Source organism: Aulostomus chinensis, chromosome 16 (genome assembly GCF_037954235.1).
Source record: "Aulostomus chinensis isolate RoL2024-O1b breed Wild chromosome 16, RoL_Achi_v1.0, whole genome shotgun sequence".
Lineage (NCBI taxonomy): Eukaryota > Metazoa > Chordata > Actinopteri > Syngnathiformes > Aulostomidae > Aulostomus > Aulostomus chinensis.
The window spans coordinates 20,883,619-20,902,167 of NC_141335.1; the positions used below are offsets into that span (position 1 = coordinate 20,883,619).

The following is an 18,549-nucleotide window of genomic DNA, read 5'->3' on the forward strand; positions in this document are numbered from 1 at the left end:
CTAAGTGGGATGGCTAATAAGTCCCCATTGGGTTACATGGCAGGCTCCCAGCTAATCACTTTTTGAGACAGAAACTTCAAAGAGCGCCCTCTTGTCTGATGCTAATCTGGGCCAAGTGGGGGCTCTGAAGGTGGAAGAGCCTGGGCTGGGGTTTGATTGGCTCAAGTTTGCCTGGCTCCATCCAAATCATCTGTCCCCTTCTTTTTAGGATCATGCTGTGTGTGTGTAACAACCTGGTGGACTGGCAATGAATACTGGCAGCATTACACACAACCATTAATTGTAGGTACTGACCTTGGACTGCAGTTCAAAGAGAAGTGAAATGCTGCATTTGTTTTAATATGCTTGGCAACAAGTAAAGGGAGCATGTGTCCGACTAACGAATGACTGACAGGGCATTAGTTTGAATGGATCTCGCCTTTAACTTGAGTCTGTCCAGTGCTTCCCAGTGCAGCAAGCAAACAGTAAGTACAGCATAAAAATAGTAAAATTCTTCATGGGTGGAAAAATATCTGTCCAAATCCCCCAAAAGAGCTGGAAATATATTACCTTTGCTACATGAACTTAAATATCTCTGATTCAACCATTTATTTAAGTGACTGATAGCGTCATTTTTCGGTGCAGGACAGTCGTGTAAGTAAGTGCAGGTTAGCAGAAAAAGACACTTTTATTGACAATCTATTTTTGAAAGCATTTGCAGAAATAAAAGAATAGAGTGCAGCAAGGACCCATTTTTTCTGTAGGCCACTGGAAGTTAGCATTGAAGTGGGTTCCTTCACCCAAAAATCTGATGGGATTTTTTTACACTGGATTTTCGATTTTTACTGAAATTAAACTCTGATACCTGACATACATCTTGTACAGCAAAATAATCTTCACAAGGAAACACCCCTTTTATGAGAGCTGGAGCACGATTTTAGTCCTTAGAGGTACAAAGTTAATGTTGTGAATTAATTAGGCCATGGCTCCATGACTGTTTTCGGTTGTACAAAATGTCTCCAACAACCTCTTGCAAGTACAATTTTAAAGATACATAAAAAGCTTTGGCAGCTGCACGGTGGTGCAGTGGTTAGCACTGTGGCCTCACAGCAAGAAGGTTCTGGGTTCAAGTCCCGGCTCGGGTGCGGGATCTTTCTGTGTGGAGTTTGCATGTTCTCCCCGTGCCTGTGTGGGTTCTCTCCGGGTACTCCGGCTTCCTCCCACAGTCCAAAGACATCAAGAGGGGCGAGGCTGATTGATACTCTAAATTGACCGTAGGTATGAATGTGAGTGTGAATGGTTGTTTGTCTCTGTATGTTGGCCCTGCAATGGACTGGTGACCTGTCCAGGGTGAACCCTGCCTCTTGCCCGTAGATGCTGGGATAGGCTCCAGCCCCCCCCCGACTCTTACTAGTAAGGAATAAGCGGAAGATGACGATGGATGGATTGATAAAAAGCTTTGAAAATTCACAAGTGTAATATTTACGAATGTATTTGATGCAACAGAACAGTGTTAAACTACATTATTCTCATATGATCCACAGACTTTATTTCAGACATTTAACTGATAAATGGGATTTTGTTTGAATGGATTTCTGTGAGACGAGGATACCAGAGGTTCAAGAATGCTGACTTATCTCCAGATTTTTACAGTGATTCTATTGTTGACCCTAAAGATCACAAATTTACTTTTGATGAAGAACAGATTGAGTCAAAAATGGATCTCTGTTTAGAAAGATAAGGGGACATCAGGAGAAAGAGGCCGGCATGAGTCAAATCATAAAACCACAGTAACCATAACACGCATGTGAGCTACCAACACCCTGAAAACCTTAAAAGCACGCTGACCATGTGTACGTCAAGATGATAAAAGCAATGCAGTCAAATTTTAAAATCCCATTGGCTTTTGGTCGAGGGAACCCATGGCGTTGCTAACTTCCTCTCCTGATAGACAGTTGTGATTGGCCTTTTGGAAAGTTTCAGGTCAAGCAGAAGTTTTTCTGAACAGGAGGGAGTTCAGAACCATTTGTGAGAGTAAAACAAGAGGTTGCAAACTTGTCTGATTTCCAGTCTACTTATTGGTATGCAGTAGCATCGTTACCCACTCTGATTCCACCGGTGTATTATGCATTTTAGAGCAATTATATTGTTAATTTCCCTCAGTGTGTGAGCTGGGAATACAGCTGCACAGGTAAAATGCAACATCAAGAGGGTAACTACAGTGTTAAGGATATGAAATGTGGTCTGCGTGGACCGGGATGGCATGGCAGGAGAGATGTATGTGTCTTAGATAAACTCTATATCATGATGCTTTCTGCAGTCTATGCTAATATCCCTGGTTTGAGCCAGGCAGGAGCCCTTTGTTGCTTCTCTCTATGTTTGAATTGCGATTTGCATTATGACATCACCATCAATGTCAGTGCTGCCTGTGTGAGTGTTCTGTGTGGAATGAGAACGCCTCCTTCTCTTCTTCTCAGTTCATATATGAGTCATTTGGCTTTGGTCCCATTGTAGCTTGAGGAGGGTTGGGGTTGACTAGGAATGGGACCTTCATTGATCAAAACCTGGAGGGGGGATGGGATGGAAACGGACAAGCCAGAGTGAGCTGACTATGGTAATGCTTCAACAGATCGATTAGAGGGATGTGCGTTGACGTACAAGAGCACTCCAATAAATCCTCCATCCTACCCTTGCTGGTGGTGAGTTGTCTTTGATTCCTCAGCATAACTGAGACTGAGACGCTTGCACAGAATACCAAACAACGGTTGTGACTTAAAAGTGCAGGGATTATAAAAAAAACAGGTAAATCAAAAGTTTGTAGTTCATTAAAAACACTTACTTTCGCTTGTGGAAAGTATTTGTCTATCAATTGTTCATTTCAATGCACATCTATCTTATGAGAAAACAGATTTAAATTTCAATGAGAAATACTCGACTGAATCCGTCTTTTGAGAATCTACTATTTACCATACTTGGGCTTCACAAGTGACTGAAAATCTCTTTAATGGAGAACAACAGTTTAGTCAAATAGATTTAAACTGAGGAGCTCATTTTCAAATACAGAGAGCAGAGCTAAAATGGACAAGAATCAGTCACACCCTGGCCAAGTCTTGAAGGATATTTAGTCGCTTATCTAAAATGTGATCAAATCAAGCAGATAAAGCATTAGAGACAACCCACACCGATGGCATGATTCAGAGGCAGGATGAGTTGGTTGTGAATGTCAGCCACACACCAAATTACTTTTTAATCAACTTCAGTCTTGCAGACAAATTTCCAACATCGTAATAAAAGCAGCGTTTTGCAAAACGTTTGGTGCAACTCGTGTCACAGTGACCTTGGTCATGAAATGTAATCTGGAAAAACACAATTTCCTGAGATTTTTTGTCGTAGCTCAAGCGAAGAGTGAAGTTCAATCACATGAACATTGTCAGCAACCATGATGTGCGCTCCTTCCAGCACCAATCAGGAAGCAGGAAGTACGTAAATATGTCGGGAACTTGAGGGAGGCGAGTACCCGCCAGCGCAAAGCTGTGGCAGCTCTATGTAAATGACCATATTTGAGCTCATACAGTGAAACTACACGGATCATTTTCTTTATGCACTTATACACATACAAACATCACAAATCAGTGTTCACTTCTAGACGCATTAATGGCTTCAACTGTAATCACGCCAACACTATATACACTTCAGTGTGCTTAACATGACATTCCACGACTGTATTAGGGCTGAAAAATACAGCGAAATTGTATCAAAATCACAATATTGGCAAGATAAATATCCAAAAGATGGTGATGTTCAGTATTTTCTGAGTGTCAAAAGTACTATTCTCAATGAAGTACTGTGATGCTGCGGTGATATTCAAGCCTGCAAATAGTTGTCTGTGGACTCTTTGATACAAATCCAAGGGAAAATAACTTTATTTTCATTTTGAGATGTTTTTCGATTAAAATCTCCAATAATGGTACAAGAGCGATTCCTTCAAAATCATTTACCTTGGAAATAACTTCCCAAATAAATAAATACTATAAAATAAACAACTTTGTGGTCATTTGTGTTGTGTGGGGTTTGATCAAAGATTTCTAACAACAGCAGTAATTTTAACAGCAGTTGGCATCCTCACAGTTGAATGACTGCGTCCCTCCAGATTTAGTCACCCACTGTTGTCTTACTCTGTCACGGTCCTTTAATTAGTCGGGTTCCCTCCAAAATCCTAAAATCAAGTTTCTGCCATCGCAGTCTCTGCAGGCCGAAGCACTCATGCGACAGAATTTGAATTAACTGAAACTGACTAACTGTATTCTATGGTGTAACAGAAAAGAAAGCATTAAAATAATGCAACCTGCTAGTTATCAGACGTGAGACTGTGTGACGTCTCAAGTTTAAACCAACAAGTTCCAACATGTCTAATTTTTTTTTTTGGGGGGGGGGGGTCAAGTGAAGTCATGATTCATTAGTTAAGTGTCAGATTCCAATTGTGTTTTCTCAAGCCAATTCTAAAGTCATTAGATTCATGAACTGCTCCAAATTAAATTTTCCTCGTGGCTTTTGCTCCTCCCTTTCACAGAGACATGATTTTGTATTTATGAAATGTGGTTGTGTTTCCAGAAATGTTGTGTTTTGTAAAGTGAAATGCTGAAATGTTGTGTTTTTTGCCCAGGGCAATCTCAGGAAATTATGTGTGGGGTTCTTTTTTTATTTATTTTTTTTATCTTAAGGTATCTCTAATGTCTCTCAATAGACCATGTGCCGTAATATTCCAGTCCTATAAAGCAAACAACGCAGGAAACATAATAAGCCAGCTTGCCCGGGAGTGAGCTTGTCATTTTTGCCAGCGAGTTCATCATCAGTCTGATGAGATAAAGATGACCACCAAGGCCATTAGAGTTTCATTTGGTGCAGCCAAAGGATTAGTGGGAAGGGATTAATATGGTAAAAGGAGGCCATAAATATACAACACTCTCCCTCCCCTTTTTCCTCTACTTTAATTTCCTTCCCCTATCAGCTAGATGTGCCCTGGCCATACCCAAGGGTATTTTCCAGACAAGACGTTTACATGCAACATGAGAAACAGGCCCTTACGGACATGAAATGCATTAAGGCAAAGCAAGACTGTTATTTTTAATTGTCATTCACATTTTCATTTGCATTGTTGGTTAACAAATTAATTTAATGATTAACTCCTTTTTAACCGTGTAGCACCACCCCATGTTTTAATGTCATTATAGTGTGAAAGCTTTTATGATGATTTGCCCTATAATGCTCTCGGTGCTGCCCTTCTATGAGAGCCTGCACACAGCATAGCATGATGAATTTCATATATTTTTTTTATGTTTGCAGCAGCTGAAAGCACGTGTGTTTGTGTGTGTGTGTGTGTGTGTGTGTGTGTGTGTGTGTGTGTGTGTGTGTGTGTGTGTGTGTGCATACGTGAGTGACAGAGAGAGAGAGAGTTTGTGTTGGTCTGGGTTGGTTCACTGCTTCCCTGCTGCAGGGTTCAGCTGGAAGCAGTGAGTTTGTTGCAACATCTACCATGGTGACGGGCCTGTAGAAGCCCTATTAGGGTGCTCAGACGTGTGTGCATGGAGGTGATTCATCTCCACAGCTTTGTCTATTCTCCTCACTGTGATCTGTCTTTACTGTGGAGCTCGTAACCCCTCCCCCCCCCCCAACATCTCAGTCATTTACAGAGCAGCAGGCGTGTCTACAGTGGATACGATGAGAGGGACGATATGTTTTTTAGCTCAACGCCATTATGTCTAAGAAGTTATTTATGTGCTGCACTCAGACTGCTCACTTTCATACATCAGCATCATGCAAATCTTCTGTTTATACTTTATAGGGTCGTTGAAACCCAAACCCCCCCAAGAAAAACAGCTTTATGTTCAATGTTGAAGGCATTTTTCAGGGATAAGGAAGTAAAAAGCTTTGAACGGTTCGTACAACCCATCTTTCTGTCTGCACAAAAGCATCTTTGGATTGATTTAATCATTACACCCTCTGAAGCATTATTTGGACACTATTGCACTGCCAGAAGTTGTACATTGCATCATCCTAGCGATGTTGCTTCAAAGTGTAGGTCTTTCCTTTAGAGAAAGTGCTAAGAAAGCCAAAATGTCAGCGAGGACGAGGAATCAAATGAGGTTACTGCAGGAAGGGGGCTGGCAGACCGGGTGCTATCATTGGACAAGTTTCTGAGAGACAATAGCATCACGCAGCTCTACAAGTCCAAATCGGTAAGTGTCATTGCAGTGTAGGTAAAATGTGACTTTGTTTCACTTGTTTTGGAAACATTTTGATCCCTGCTGAAGAGGAAATTAAGAGGATTGTTAATCATGTTGAGGACTGCGGCCAACTACACCGCTTGAGTATGTTTACCCTAGTCTCGCTAATGATTGACCCCCAGCTCCCCACCCTCATGCATATTCACGTATACATATGTTGCAAAGGCACTAAAGACACAAGGGGCCTGCTAACCCTGTTGTCTGCTTCTGCGGAGCAAAATTGTTAAATCATGCAGATTCATTGGCAAGTTACCATGGAGACCCTTGGACAACGGTAGCTGTACCTTCTTGCCACTGAGTCATAACAGAGAGGAGGCACTGTGGGCCAAGATCTCTGGTTATTACTGTAATATATCCTATTCATCACAAGAGGCAAAGATACAGATCACCAATCTCTGGTGTATCAGCAATGTGTGCGTGTGTGCTCAGCGTAGTGTGAACATAAAGTAAATTCTACTTCATTTCTAAAGTTCACCTTTTCCCTGAAATGGTATGATGATGATGAAACACGTTCACGGGGATCGATAGGCCTTGACTTGCAAAAATTTAAACATCGTATTTTATACCACACACACCAAAATAAATCAAATGCAATGAAAAGTAATGGAATGATTCATTCTGTGCAGCACACACCAGTTCACATTCATTTCACCCCACAGCCCAATCTCAAATTGTATCTGTAAAAGCGCCAAATGCTGCAGTTTTTCTTCTCCCTCTGTCCTCACATGGAGATCTACTTTAAGTTGTTTAAGTGTAATACACATTTTCTGGGAAAACCTGTGCTCCTGACAGCAGTGTAAGGGACAGAACAGATGTGACAGTTGGTATCAGTGGAAAAAAACAACAACCCTACAACAGGTTGAAGAGACCAATTAAATATGTTAGTGAAATGGTAGATCAGCATGACCTCAACAGATTAACTGGGTCCCTTTTTTTTGTTTGGGACCAATAATTGAGTGTCCATTTAATTGTTAACAGAAGTTTTAGTGATCTGTGCAGATGTCACAAAAATGGAAATGTGCAATCAAAGGGTTTCTGCGATGGAGGTGATGGAGGCGTGGCTGTTGCTGTTAACACACAAAGAAGAGGAGCTGTCAAAACCAGTGGGACTGCAGTTTCCGTCCACCCTCTTTCTGATGCGTTCATTCAAAATGTGACATAAATTAATGAAATGACATGAAATCATGAAGATAATCAAAAGGAAACAAGTCAAAAGGAACTGAGACCAGCGGGCAGTCCAGTGGGAGAGGACAGGACCTTGTTGTCACATCTAAAGTTATGAGTGAGTTTCGGCTCCGAGGCAGTGTGAGCACACCTACTCTGTGTGGTAGCCAACTGTTATTGCTGCACCGCCCATTAATCCCGTCTCTCTGTCCGGCTGCATCCAGAGAAACTTCAGTGTTGAGGGTAAACCACGACCTGGACCGAGTCCATAAAGGACCACATGGCATTTGTGGCTGAAATCTTCAATCGAACTGAGCTAAAGAGGCATTTTGTTCTGGTCCGAGTGAACCTTTTTTTTTTTTTGGATTCCAGTCATGTCAGTTCAGTCTAATTCACAAACAGTTCAGTTATGACTCATTCAGCAGTATTCAGAGCGAGTATGTTGGTGAATAAACAGGTAATGAATGGTTTAGTGGGTGAGTGAATACATGAATAGATAAAAGGCTCGAGGTTTGTCATTGGCTCTCGCTGTGGGCGTTTGCTGGAGAGCTTTATTTTTACCTCACATAGATCAGAATAAGAACATCGTGATGCATCCAGATCTTTATGGTAAGGTCTCCCAAATTACTAAATGTTTCTCACTTCATATCCAGGCAGCTTTGGTGTTCTTACTTAAATGTTTTAAGAACGAGCCATATTTCCCAGTAGCTGATGTGAGGATGTCTTACGTAGTCAATGCCTTTGCAATGACGATGTTTGCCATAATGAATAGTTGTTATTTCAGGAGAACCATACCAGAATGATACATTTTTGGAAAAAAAAATTTCAGATACAGGCAGCGATCCAGGGCTTTCGCTTATACACTGGCTGGACGTCTGTATAATTGCATTTATGGCACTTACTGCATTAAAAAAAAATACATTTGAGAATCTCAGAAGCAACTTGTCTTTTTTGATCTGAGTATCTCTCTGAATTATTAACAAATTGGATGATTCTACACTTCACGAGTAAGATTAGTGGCATTACAGAGATTGCATTCAAGGTGCAGAGTGGAAAGTCAAGCTTTAGAGGTGGTGGACAGGAACAGAAGTTCTAATCTCAGGTTTGTAATTTATGTTTGCCCTTCTCTATTAACTGTCACCTCAAGCAAGAGTTTTAGCGGCCTGGGTAATTCTCAATAGCCAGGGAAACTCTTCAGTGTCTTCCATGGCTCTGGTTAAAGTGTCATTATACAGTTTTTTTTTATATATTAAACTTGCATTTTCAACATCTCTTTGATGCTACATTGAAATACAAGAATGAGAACTGTGTCTTTTTCCTCCTTCGCCTCCGTATGTCTGTTTCTGTTAAATGAAATTTAAGCTGACCGAGCCGGAAATTCCCATTAGGTTGAAGTGCTGCTCTCAGGCACTAGAAGCTAGCATGAATTTTGAGTACAGACATCACCACAGAGGTGAAGAGACAGAAGAGCGTGTTTATGGAGGGAGCTGAGAAGAGAACAGACTCGGTCAGTGTAATGCTGTTGGATGGCTGGATGCTGCGGGACCAGATCAACGGTGGCGGCATCCAGATCAATCCCAAGCATGAAAGATGTCACAAAAAAAAAAAAAGTCTGGTTTTACCTCATGTGAAATGATTTGTAGTTCCCTTCTTGCTGCCTCATTCACTTTCCTCCACCCATTAACTTAGTCTGCACCTGCCGCTATGTCAAAAGGTGCACATCATCTACTATTATCATTCATAAACGACCACTGGCTTGCATCAAACTGCACCTTCTTCTGAGAACATGTTTTCGATGTGTCAATGCTGCTGGTTAGGGTTAGGCATTAAAAAAAGTCATATTTAGGTAGCTGCTCGTGTTAATGTTATTACTTCCATCATGGTTGGTTACTGTCGTGGTTATGGTTTCAATAATCACCAGGTTAGAGGACGGTCGTGGTTTCTACAGGCTTGACTTGATGAAACATGCAGAAACATCAATCATGGTTTCATCCACTACAACAACTGCCTCCCTCCTACGTTCAGTTACCAAAAAACAAAGAAGCGGGTGATACTAGCGCCAGCAATGGTGGGGCGGAATGACCGCATGTTTTTCCAGTTCCTCATTTTGGTGCCGCAGCAATAATCCATCAAAGTATTTTGGTTTAAAAACACTTAGAGTGTTTCCCTCTATACCCGCCATGGCTCATCATGTCAAAATTTTACTTAAAAAAAAAACAGACAATGACAGCAGCATGAGTTACGTCAACAAGTATGACACTGGTGTTCACCGGCCAGAGAAACTTGCAGCTGAGCAATGAGGACAACAGCACTGTTAGGAAACATTTGCTAACAGTACTTAAATTCACTACTACACGCACAAGATACTCCCACAGAACACCTGATCACAACCATAAAAGTGATCTTAATCTTAAAGCCCTCTCCGGATATTTTTTAATACATTTTTTTTATAAGAAATTCAAAAGATATACAGAATCATTCTTAAATATCCTCCCCCCTCTCTCTCCTTCAACAACCACTAATCTGTATTTATAAAGTTATATATTTGATCAGAGGTGGACTTTCATTGACATAACCGTATCTCTCCAATCATGCAGCTCACGCCAAGCACAGGAAATGTGAAAGATGTTGTCTTAAGATGCAATTATTCATCACACTGTTGTCTTGCAATAGCGTTGATCTCCAAGAACTTATTCTATGACTATAAATAATCCTCCCTCAAAAGAAACAGATTTCTTTGGATTTCCACTCTAGCCACAAACTAGTGACGACACACAAATCAATAAGAATGAGTAAAGGGACTCATCGGAGGTAGACGTGGGATGTTGAGCGAGGGTTTGAAAAATGTTTTTGTATTTTTGTCTAGAAATTTAATTGATATCTTTTCATAACCCTGCTTCAGGAGATTTTTCTCTTCTGAGTCACAGGCATCTTTGCTTTTACTAATAATGGACATGCAGGCTACAGTGATGTGGCTTCAGGAGCTCAGAATGTGGAAAGCTGCAAGTGAGACCCTCTTAGTCATGTACTTACATTTACTGAAAACTTTGAAAAATCTTTCTGACTCTCGCTGACTTGTCTTCTTTTCTTGACTCAGTCTTGACTGCAGGGATTATTAGTCATGCATTTACGCACGACAAATAAATACTTTTGTAAAACACAATGCCATTGAATCTAACGCTGTAGTCCATCTGTTGCAGTCTCCTGAATCTTTTAGTTGAGACACAACCCAGTGACGTGACAGTTTGAGTCAGAGCCGCCTGAGGAGCTGTCAGCTGAGCTACAGCTCTGTCCATCCACGGAGCCTGATTTCCTGCCTCAGATCTGCTCTCATGGTTTCCCCCCGCTATTACCAACACAACCTGTCTGGAGGAAACAGACTATCGTTGGCATGGCAACCATATAGGACTGTGTTCAATTCTTCTTCTTAAGTAATGCGGACAACAAAATAATGCTCAAGAGGAATACACTTTTTAAGCTGTTGCCATGGCGATCACTCATGTTGAATTATATCTTTGTTTATATTTGCAACGTTGAGCACCACGTTAAACCTGGAGCATGGGTCCAGTCGAGGCCTGTGTGTAAGTTCCTGCTGAATGTTGCTTGTGAGCAAACTGTGATTTATTTTCAGAATCTAAAAAAAAAAACGTTGCGTGTAGGAGCACACTTGACTCAGCCCCCCATATTCCACGCATGTCCACCCATTTGTCATGGTCACTGTGTCTTTGACCACGTCTGTGCTGACAGGACTGCCAATGATTACCAAAAAAAATTATGCAAATCTCTCATCATGCTTGTCAGCAGTTCTTCTCAGCTGGGCCGCAGCTCGGCAAGCTGCCCTCTGAGCTGAATTTCATTCCATTCGTTGTTAATTTTTAAGTTGCCGCCTGTGCAAATAAATAAATGTATCTCCCACACAGATGCACCAACAAAGGCTTTTTTTTCTCCTTTTCTAATTATGAATTAAACAATAAAAACCCTGGTTTGCTTAATTGTCCTCCTGTTTTCTGAAGTCATTCAACATTCATTCCATGAGAAGAAGAAATCATGTTCAAATGTGATGTTCATAATGATTTACTGGTTGCCAGGGGTCAAAGACAACTGTTATGTTTTGCCCTGCAGGCTGTTTCACAGCTTTGTGGTTTTATCAAGCAGCATCATGCATGAGGAGCAGGTGAAGGAGGACGGAGGGAGAGAGGGAGTGAGGGGACGAGAGAGGGGGGACGACAACAGGGAAACAGCCTTGAATAGGAGGTACAGGTGGCTCACCTGAATCTCCTCTGCAAGGTAAAGACTAAATAAAAAATAAAAAAAAACAAGGAGAATGATCACTTGACAAGAGCATGAAAGGCTGTGTGATTATGGTTGCTAAGGCTACAGCATGCTGCTCTATTACATGGAAAGGGGTTTGGCAGAAGGTCAGATGGCTAAAGTACAACCAACTAAATCAACACTGAAGTGAGAGGTCCCCAGCGGCGGTGGGGTTGAGGAAATGTAGCTGTTTAGGTTGCTTAGGAGAAACATAGATTGTCGCTTAGAATGGGAGCGCGCGTGTGCTGTGGCTTATAGCACACCCTCTGGGCTGTAAATCCCTTTGATACGCCACATAAAAGAGGATAAAAGATGTAGAAAGAGATGAGGAGACAAGTATACAAGATAAGATTTCTTTTTGTGAGTTGTACGCTTTGAAAGCATTTCCCTCGGGGACGGAGGTCACCTGGCTCCTGTGTCGGCTGTTTGAGCAGGGACCCCTCTATTAGAGTGCCGGGGCCGTGTTTAACTCTCCTTCAGTTGTCACTGCGGCTCAAATCCTCCACAGCTCCTTCCTTCCCTGATGTCTGTATCCTGTGACGTCTTGTAAACAGACTGCCAGCTTAAGCCGTTCAGAGAAGAGAATGATGCAACATAAATTTTAAGACAAGAATTGTTTGTCTCTCATCCTGCCACCCCTACCCCCACCAATACATGCACACACACCCGCACACACAAATGCACACACATACTTACAAATACACTGCAGGATGAAAATCAATAGCCTTTAAAGAGTCAGTCAATGCTACAGCTAACAAACCCAATGCTGTAAAATCACCAGCAGCCCTTTGTACCCGGTGGTCATAATGTGAAGGAATTGTGCTTAAGCACATTTTGGCTCTTTGTCACCTACACAGAATAATTATCCAGGATCATGGAAGGGGCAGGTGGATCAAAACAAGTCCCTCTTTGATCCGCAGGGGCCACATCAGTGGAGGTGAGTCTTTCATCACCGGGGCCCGCAGACGCCTGGGTGGTAATATGATAGTGATGATTACCATCAGAAGCAATAAGCTGGAAAGGGATATGTAATGTTTGATTCACATCTCTATCACATTAAGAGCCAATCATATGATAGGACTGGCGTGTTGCACCATCAACACATGACACCATCGCTGCTACAAGTCTAAACAGACCCCTAGCAACAGTGACTGCTATAATCCGACTCTTTAAATAAGTGATTTCCTTCATATTCTTACATTCTAGAGAGCAAAATCGGTTGATGACAGAAGGCACACACCCACATTACTTCACTGTGTTCTACATCTGAGTTTCCTCAAAACTGTCATGTTGCTACTGTGGTATTTTGGACGTTTTCTTTGGTCTTTACGCAAATGATGTTCGACTGCCGTTTGTGTGTTTCTGTTGCAAAATGTAGTGAAAACTCAGAAAACTCAGATAGGACTTCATAGTGTGATTACATGTCTGCAATGCACTTAAATAATCTGAATTTGTTTCCTATTCTGGTCAATTCCATCACAAAAATTCAGCTGAAATCTTCTAGTTCAAACTGGTGTTGTTCATCAGGTTATAACCCTAACTTTGCTGTCCGCGTTGACGTCATCGGTGCTGTTGAGAACGAATCACTGTTGAAAATTAAGGCTGTTATATGGTTCGTGCTGTTAATGTTGACTAGCTGTTTATCTGGAAACGAGGCCGCCCTAAATTAACTTGAATGCAAATTAATAACTTGACAAAAGCTCGCCCTCACTTTCTCCTTCAGTCATGGATGTTAACCAAAAGGTTTGAGTGAGCGCGTCCCACATACCCACACATTAATACCACACATTATACAGAGAACTCACAGTTGCAAGCTTTAGGCAAATAGCTGTAATTCAACTATTGACCTCATTCAAAATAAGAACATATTTATATTAAGGCGTTAACATCAGTTTTTAACAAAACATTCCATTCATAGTTTCATTTGCATCAAACTACCTCTTTTCATTTTGAGCATTTTCCTACTGGTACTGCTGAAAACTGTACTTAGAGCTTTAAAGCTTAGCCGATGCATGGTAAGGCAGTTTAACTCCTGGACTTTTTAAAAAAGAACTTTGAAAAATCCAGTTGGACTTTACAGTGGGATAAAGGTGTGTACACACTTAAATCATGTGACTAAGATTAGAATACCAAGTCTTGATATGATTATTAGTTAGAAAACTGGTTATATGAGAGCACCTTATTCAGAGTCTAGTCCGAATCTGGTTAATATCTGTCTTATTGCCGTCCGAGTAAATGTAGCCAGTCGTCTCTTGGTGACAGCAGGTTTGACTGCGCTCTCAGTTATTTCAAGGTAGTCATGCAAACAGCGGCGCTGAAAGTTCAGAAGCCTCTCGAGAGCGAGCAGACGAGTGACTGGTCCAGGTTTTCGGCACATACACTAGAATCCAACTCTCCATGCGACAAAGTGGATCAAAAACAACAAAGAGAAGTTACAGGTACTGCCTGAGACTTTTCATTCAGAAATCATTGAAATTGAGACAAAAACTGATTCCTCAATCCTAGTCTTTATTCTTCCAATACCACTCATGTATTTATAGTCTCTCTGCCCATGAATAAAAATAATTAGTATTTTTTCTTTTTAACTGACCTACATGATTTGTTGAGATCTCAAAGGTATGGGGGTGGTGGAGACACAAAACACAAGGTTCGGTAGGTCATAACTTGGGTTCAGTGAGGCTACAGCGCAAGGGCGACCCAGTCAACACCTTTGGTTGACTCAGTGGCACAACAACAGAAACAACTTGTAGTGAGAAATGACTGCAGAACTGTGGTTAAATTGAAGTAGTGTTTAAAAAAAAACAAGTATTTAGAGGTATCAGTAATTGTCACCTTTTTAGAATGAGAAATTTTAATCTGCCACGACACTGAGCAGCACAAGACAAATTTGAAGAACTGTTTTTTCATTTGATAACAAAATGTGAACATCTTTGTCCACGACATTGATTGGACTGAACTTCTGACTAAACAGCCCCCCCCCCCCCCCCCCCGTTAAGTTAGAAGTCGCTTCACGGGCATCCACATTTATCTTCCCTCGCCTTCAGGGAGCAGTTCAAAGGGCTGATCCCCTCACGCCAGAGGGCGACTTGATGGACGGCTGCACAAAACTGACTTCACTGGGAAAGAACAGGCCTGCATAATGCAATCATTATCCTTCTGATGAACACATATCATCAGCCTTGTCATTAGCATCATTCCCACCAGCAATGTGCTGGGGTGGGTCACTTGATGATATGTTGGGACCTTCAGTGATATTTGTCTCTCCCTTAAAATCCGTTGAAAGTGCAGAAATATGCTAATTAGCTTTGTTTTCTGTGCGTTTGAAAGAACTTTTTTTTTTATGCAGAGGATCAACAAATGGACATCTGGGTGTCCAGGTAGCGTAGTGGTCCACTGAGTAGACCACCATCATGGGGATGGCGCTGGTTCAGTTCCCCCTGTGCCCAAAGTCAAGTCAAGTCAAGTCAGTTTTATTTATATAGCACCAAATCCCATCAAAAGTTATCTCATGACACTTTAAAAGTAGAGCAGGTCTAGTACCACACTCCTTCAATGAATCTACACCCAACAGTTCTCCATCAGCAAGCACATCCTGCGACAGCGGCGACGAAAACCTTCCTTTTAACAGGCAGGAACGTCGAACAGACCCAGGCTCAATGGGGACGGCCTTCTGCTTTGACCGGTTGGAGGGAAAGAGAGCAGGAGAGCGGAGCCAAACTGGACCGTCAGCAGCTTCCAGGTGTCATGAATGTGAGACCTCTGGTGTCGCACCTTTTTCAAATATTTGCCCTCGTAAATCTGTCATCATTTTTTTCTTCTACTAAATAATATGAGATAGTGCCAGTGCAGGCTGCAGGGCGGAGTTCAGCGGGTGCTCACACGTGTTAGCTCCAGTGTGCTGACAGCGCATCTGTGGAAGCTTTTCTTCTGATTGGACTTGATCTTTGACAGGACTGAGTGCTGCCTGTCTCGTCCTAAGTGCAGTCAGTCACAGGTCCAGTGACTGGTTCTATCCAGCAGGGGTGTCAAGTCAATGAACCCCTGAGGTGCAGTACATCCCTGAAGGCTGGATCCTGATTGAAGCACCAAAATTCTCGATAGAGGACATGCAGAGATTTGCTGACGTTAACAGAAATGTTGAAACAGAGATGTAATCTGTTACCAGTTGATATCCAGGAAATGTTGTTCTTTTTTATAATGAGGAGGGTTGTGAATTAAGGAGAAAGTTCCATTTGAATGAAAATACACGAGTCAAGCAATGCTCAAACTTTTTTTTTTTAAGTACAAAACCATTAATTTCAATAATTACAGGGATGATGACAGGTAATGAACACACAAGAGGTATCATTCATGTGGAGATGAGAGTGTGTTCATGTCTGTTTATATAGCTGTCAAAGATGTATGTGAAATAGAAATAAGGAGTATATTTCATAAGATGATTGGTTATGTGCATTAAAAATAACAAATTCATTGCAAATGTGTGTGTAAGATTGATTATATGTTCATTATGGGAGGAAAAAATGGTTAATAGATAGATAGTCACGATAAGTGGAAAAGTGGTAGGATTAAATAAGATATAGGTCTCCCTTTGGGTATGTTAATTAATTTATGTTGTTGTTGTTTTATTTTTTCTTGATTGTTTTATTTTGAAAGTAAACTTTACTCGTGGAGAGAGAATCTTGACTGACACCGTCGTGCCTTCCTGGGGCATCTCTCAAGGTTTTGACGGTGTCTACACCACTTTTTTTTTTTTATACAAGTTTGGATTCACTTGTGCTCAAAGATGGCAGCCCACTCTCACATGTACACGCTTCTTCTTCTTCCTCTCTCTCTCTCTCTCTCTCTCTCTCTCTCTCTCTCTCTCTCTCTCTCTCATAACCCCCCTTGCCCCTGCAAATCTTGGCCAGAATGTTTTTCAATGACTCTCCGATGTTCAGACTTGGTTAAAAGAAGACAAAGTCAGACCGGTTGTCTCTTTAAATCAAACTGCAGTGTTGATGTGCCCTCAAGCTGAAATGGTAAGAACCATTTCCACCTCTGCGGCAGGGAGCCTGACCAAATCGGCGCACTAGAGCGCTTTAAACGTGATTCTCATTCCCTTGGTCACTAGTGGTTTATGTTCGCCTCCACTGCTGGAAAAGAAAACAGTCTCTTTTCATTGTAGTTGTTTTTGTTCTCTGCGCAACTCGGACACATTATTTAATTTTTATTTTCCTCTCTTTTTTTTTTTTGTTCCATCCGCAGAACTCAGTGGCAGTCGCCTCAATCCATTTACCGCTGGCTGCTACGCACATCTCCTCCTCCTCTTCCTCCTCCTCCTCCTCCTCCTCTCCGCTGCAATCTGTTGATAACTCCACATGCAAGCTGCAGTTTATCGTCTTTCGCAATGGCAAACTCTTCCCCTGCACGGGCAATTCATCCAAGCTCGCCGATGATGGCAAGCGCAGGAGCGTTTCGACACCAGTTGCTTTCACCAAATTAGGTAAGAGAGGAAATCCATTTTGATCATCATGCCGGGTGATGTCAACGGCTGCGCTGCATGTTTACATACGCGCGCGCGCACACACACGCACGCACGCACGCAAACACGGCGGCACGGTGTGCGCAACATGTGGAAACACCGGCGTGTGTTAAACACCATGATTGAATGAATGCACTCATTGCACTTTATAGCTGCATCACATCTGACATTGTTGGTATCATTTTTAAAATAGACTTCAGTACCAGCATGACACTTAATGGAAACGGCTGTCTGTGTGTGTGTGTGTTGTGTTTGTGCATGTGAGCCCATGCTTCTTTAGCTGTAGCACTTACAGACTTTCCACTTGGCTTCCTCAACTGAATGTGTTGCTTTTCTTGCAGATGGGTGCAGCCTCGGAAGCGCCGTGCACTCGGTTACTATCGCTCTCAGGCACTTCGCGCTGGGTGTAGACCCCACCGCAGCCTACTGGGATTTTGACCTGCTGGATGGACATGGTGGCTGGAGGGCAGAGGGCTGCCACATAACGGGCTCCGGGGGCAACACGACCACCATTCACTGCAGCCACCATAATAACTTTGCTGTGCTCATGGTGAGTAAGTCTCCAGTGTGATTCATTTCTAGCACATCAGTGTGTAACCCGCTGCTGCTTAGGGCCTATTACGGATCAAATGCATCTTCTTTTTTTTTTCTCACCAAAGAATAGACGGGAGTCACGTGTTGTAAGGAGCCCCTTCATGCAGGGACCTTTAAAAGCTGCCTTTTATTGTTGCTCTTCAGCAGAGGGGAAAAGGATTTGTCAAATGCACCACGGGGGATTTTATTGGCTTCGGAGTGTGAGCCGCTGCTGCGCTAAAATATCCCTGGAAATGAGAAGTTGCATAGTCTGCCACCTTTTTCCAAAAAGCAGCATAGCAGCTGAAATCGAAGCGATGCTCGAGAGAAGGAGCGCCTTGTCAGGAGCTGTTCGCCTCCGAGCGCAAGTGCTGTGCTAATTGGTTCCAACCATCACCGGGCGAAAAATGTTGGACTGTAACGCGTAGTGTCGTTCATCCGTGTCGCTCAAGTTGGTCTCGACGAGATGTTTTCTACCTGACGACGTCCCCCCCCCCCCCCCCCCACCCCCCTTCTCTTGTTCAAATTGATTTCATGAGGATAATACCAAAAGCGCAATGGCATCGCATCGCCCAGTCGCTCCATAGAGCCGCTGCGTCTGGTCCGATTTTTTTGGATGCAAAGAAATCCTCCGGATGTTTACCGAAGAGTGGGATTCGTTAGACTGGGAGGTCAGTTCTCGGTAGAGCATGAAAAGTGATGTGCTTGAGAGGTCGG

At 42.4% G+C, this 18,549-nt stretch overlaps 1 protein-coding gene across 2 annotated transcripts in view; it reads left to right on the plus strand.

Annotated features, from left to right (window-relative positions):
• The window catches only part of adgra1b (adhesion G protein-coupled receptor A1b), a 185,236-nt gene that overhangs the window by 107,168 nt on the left and 59,519 nt on the right, over nt 1-18,549 (plus strand). For both annotated transcript variants that reach the window (XM_086180610.1, XM_086180609.1), the window contains exons 13-14: nt 16,983-17,220; nt 17,601-17,809. In XM_086180610.1, coding sequence (XP_086036736.1) covers nt 16,983-17,220; nt 17,601-17,809 — 447 coding nt within the window. The remainder of the gene's footprint in view (nt 1-16,982; nt 17,221-17,600; nt 17,810-18,549) is intronic.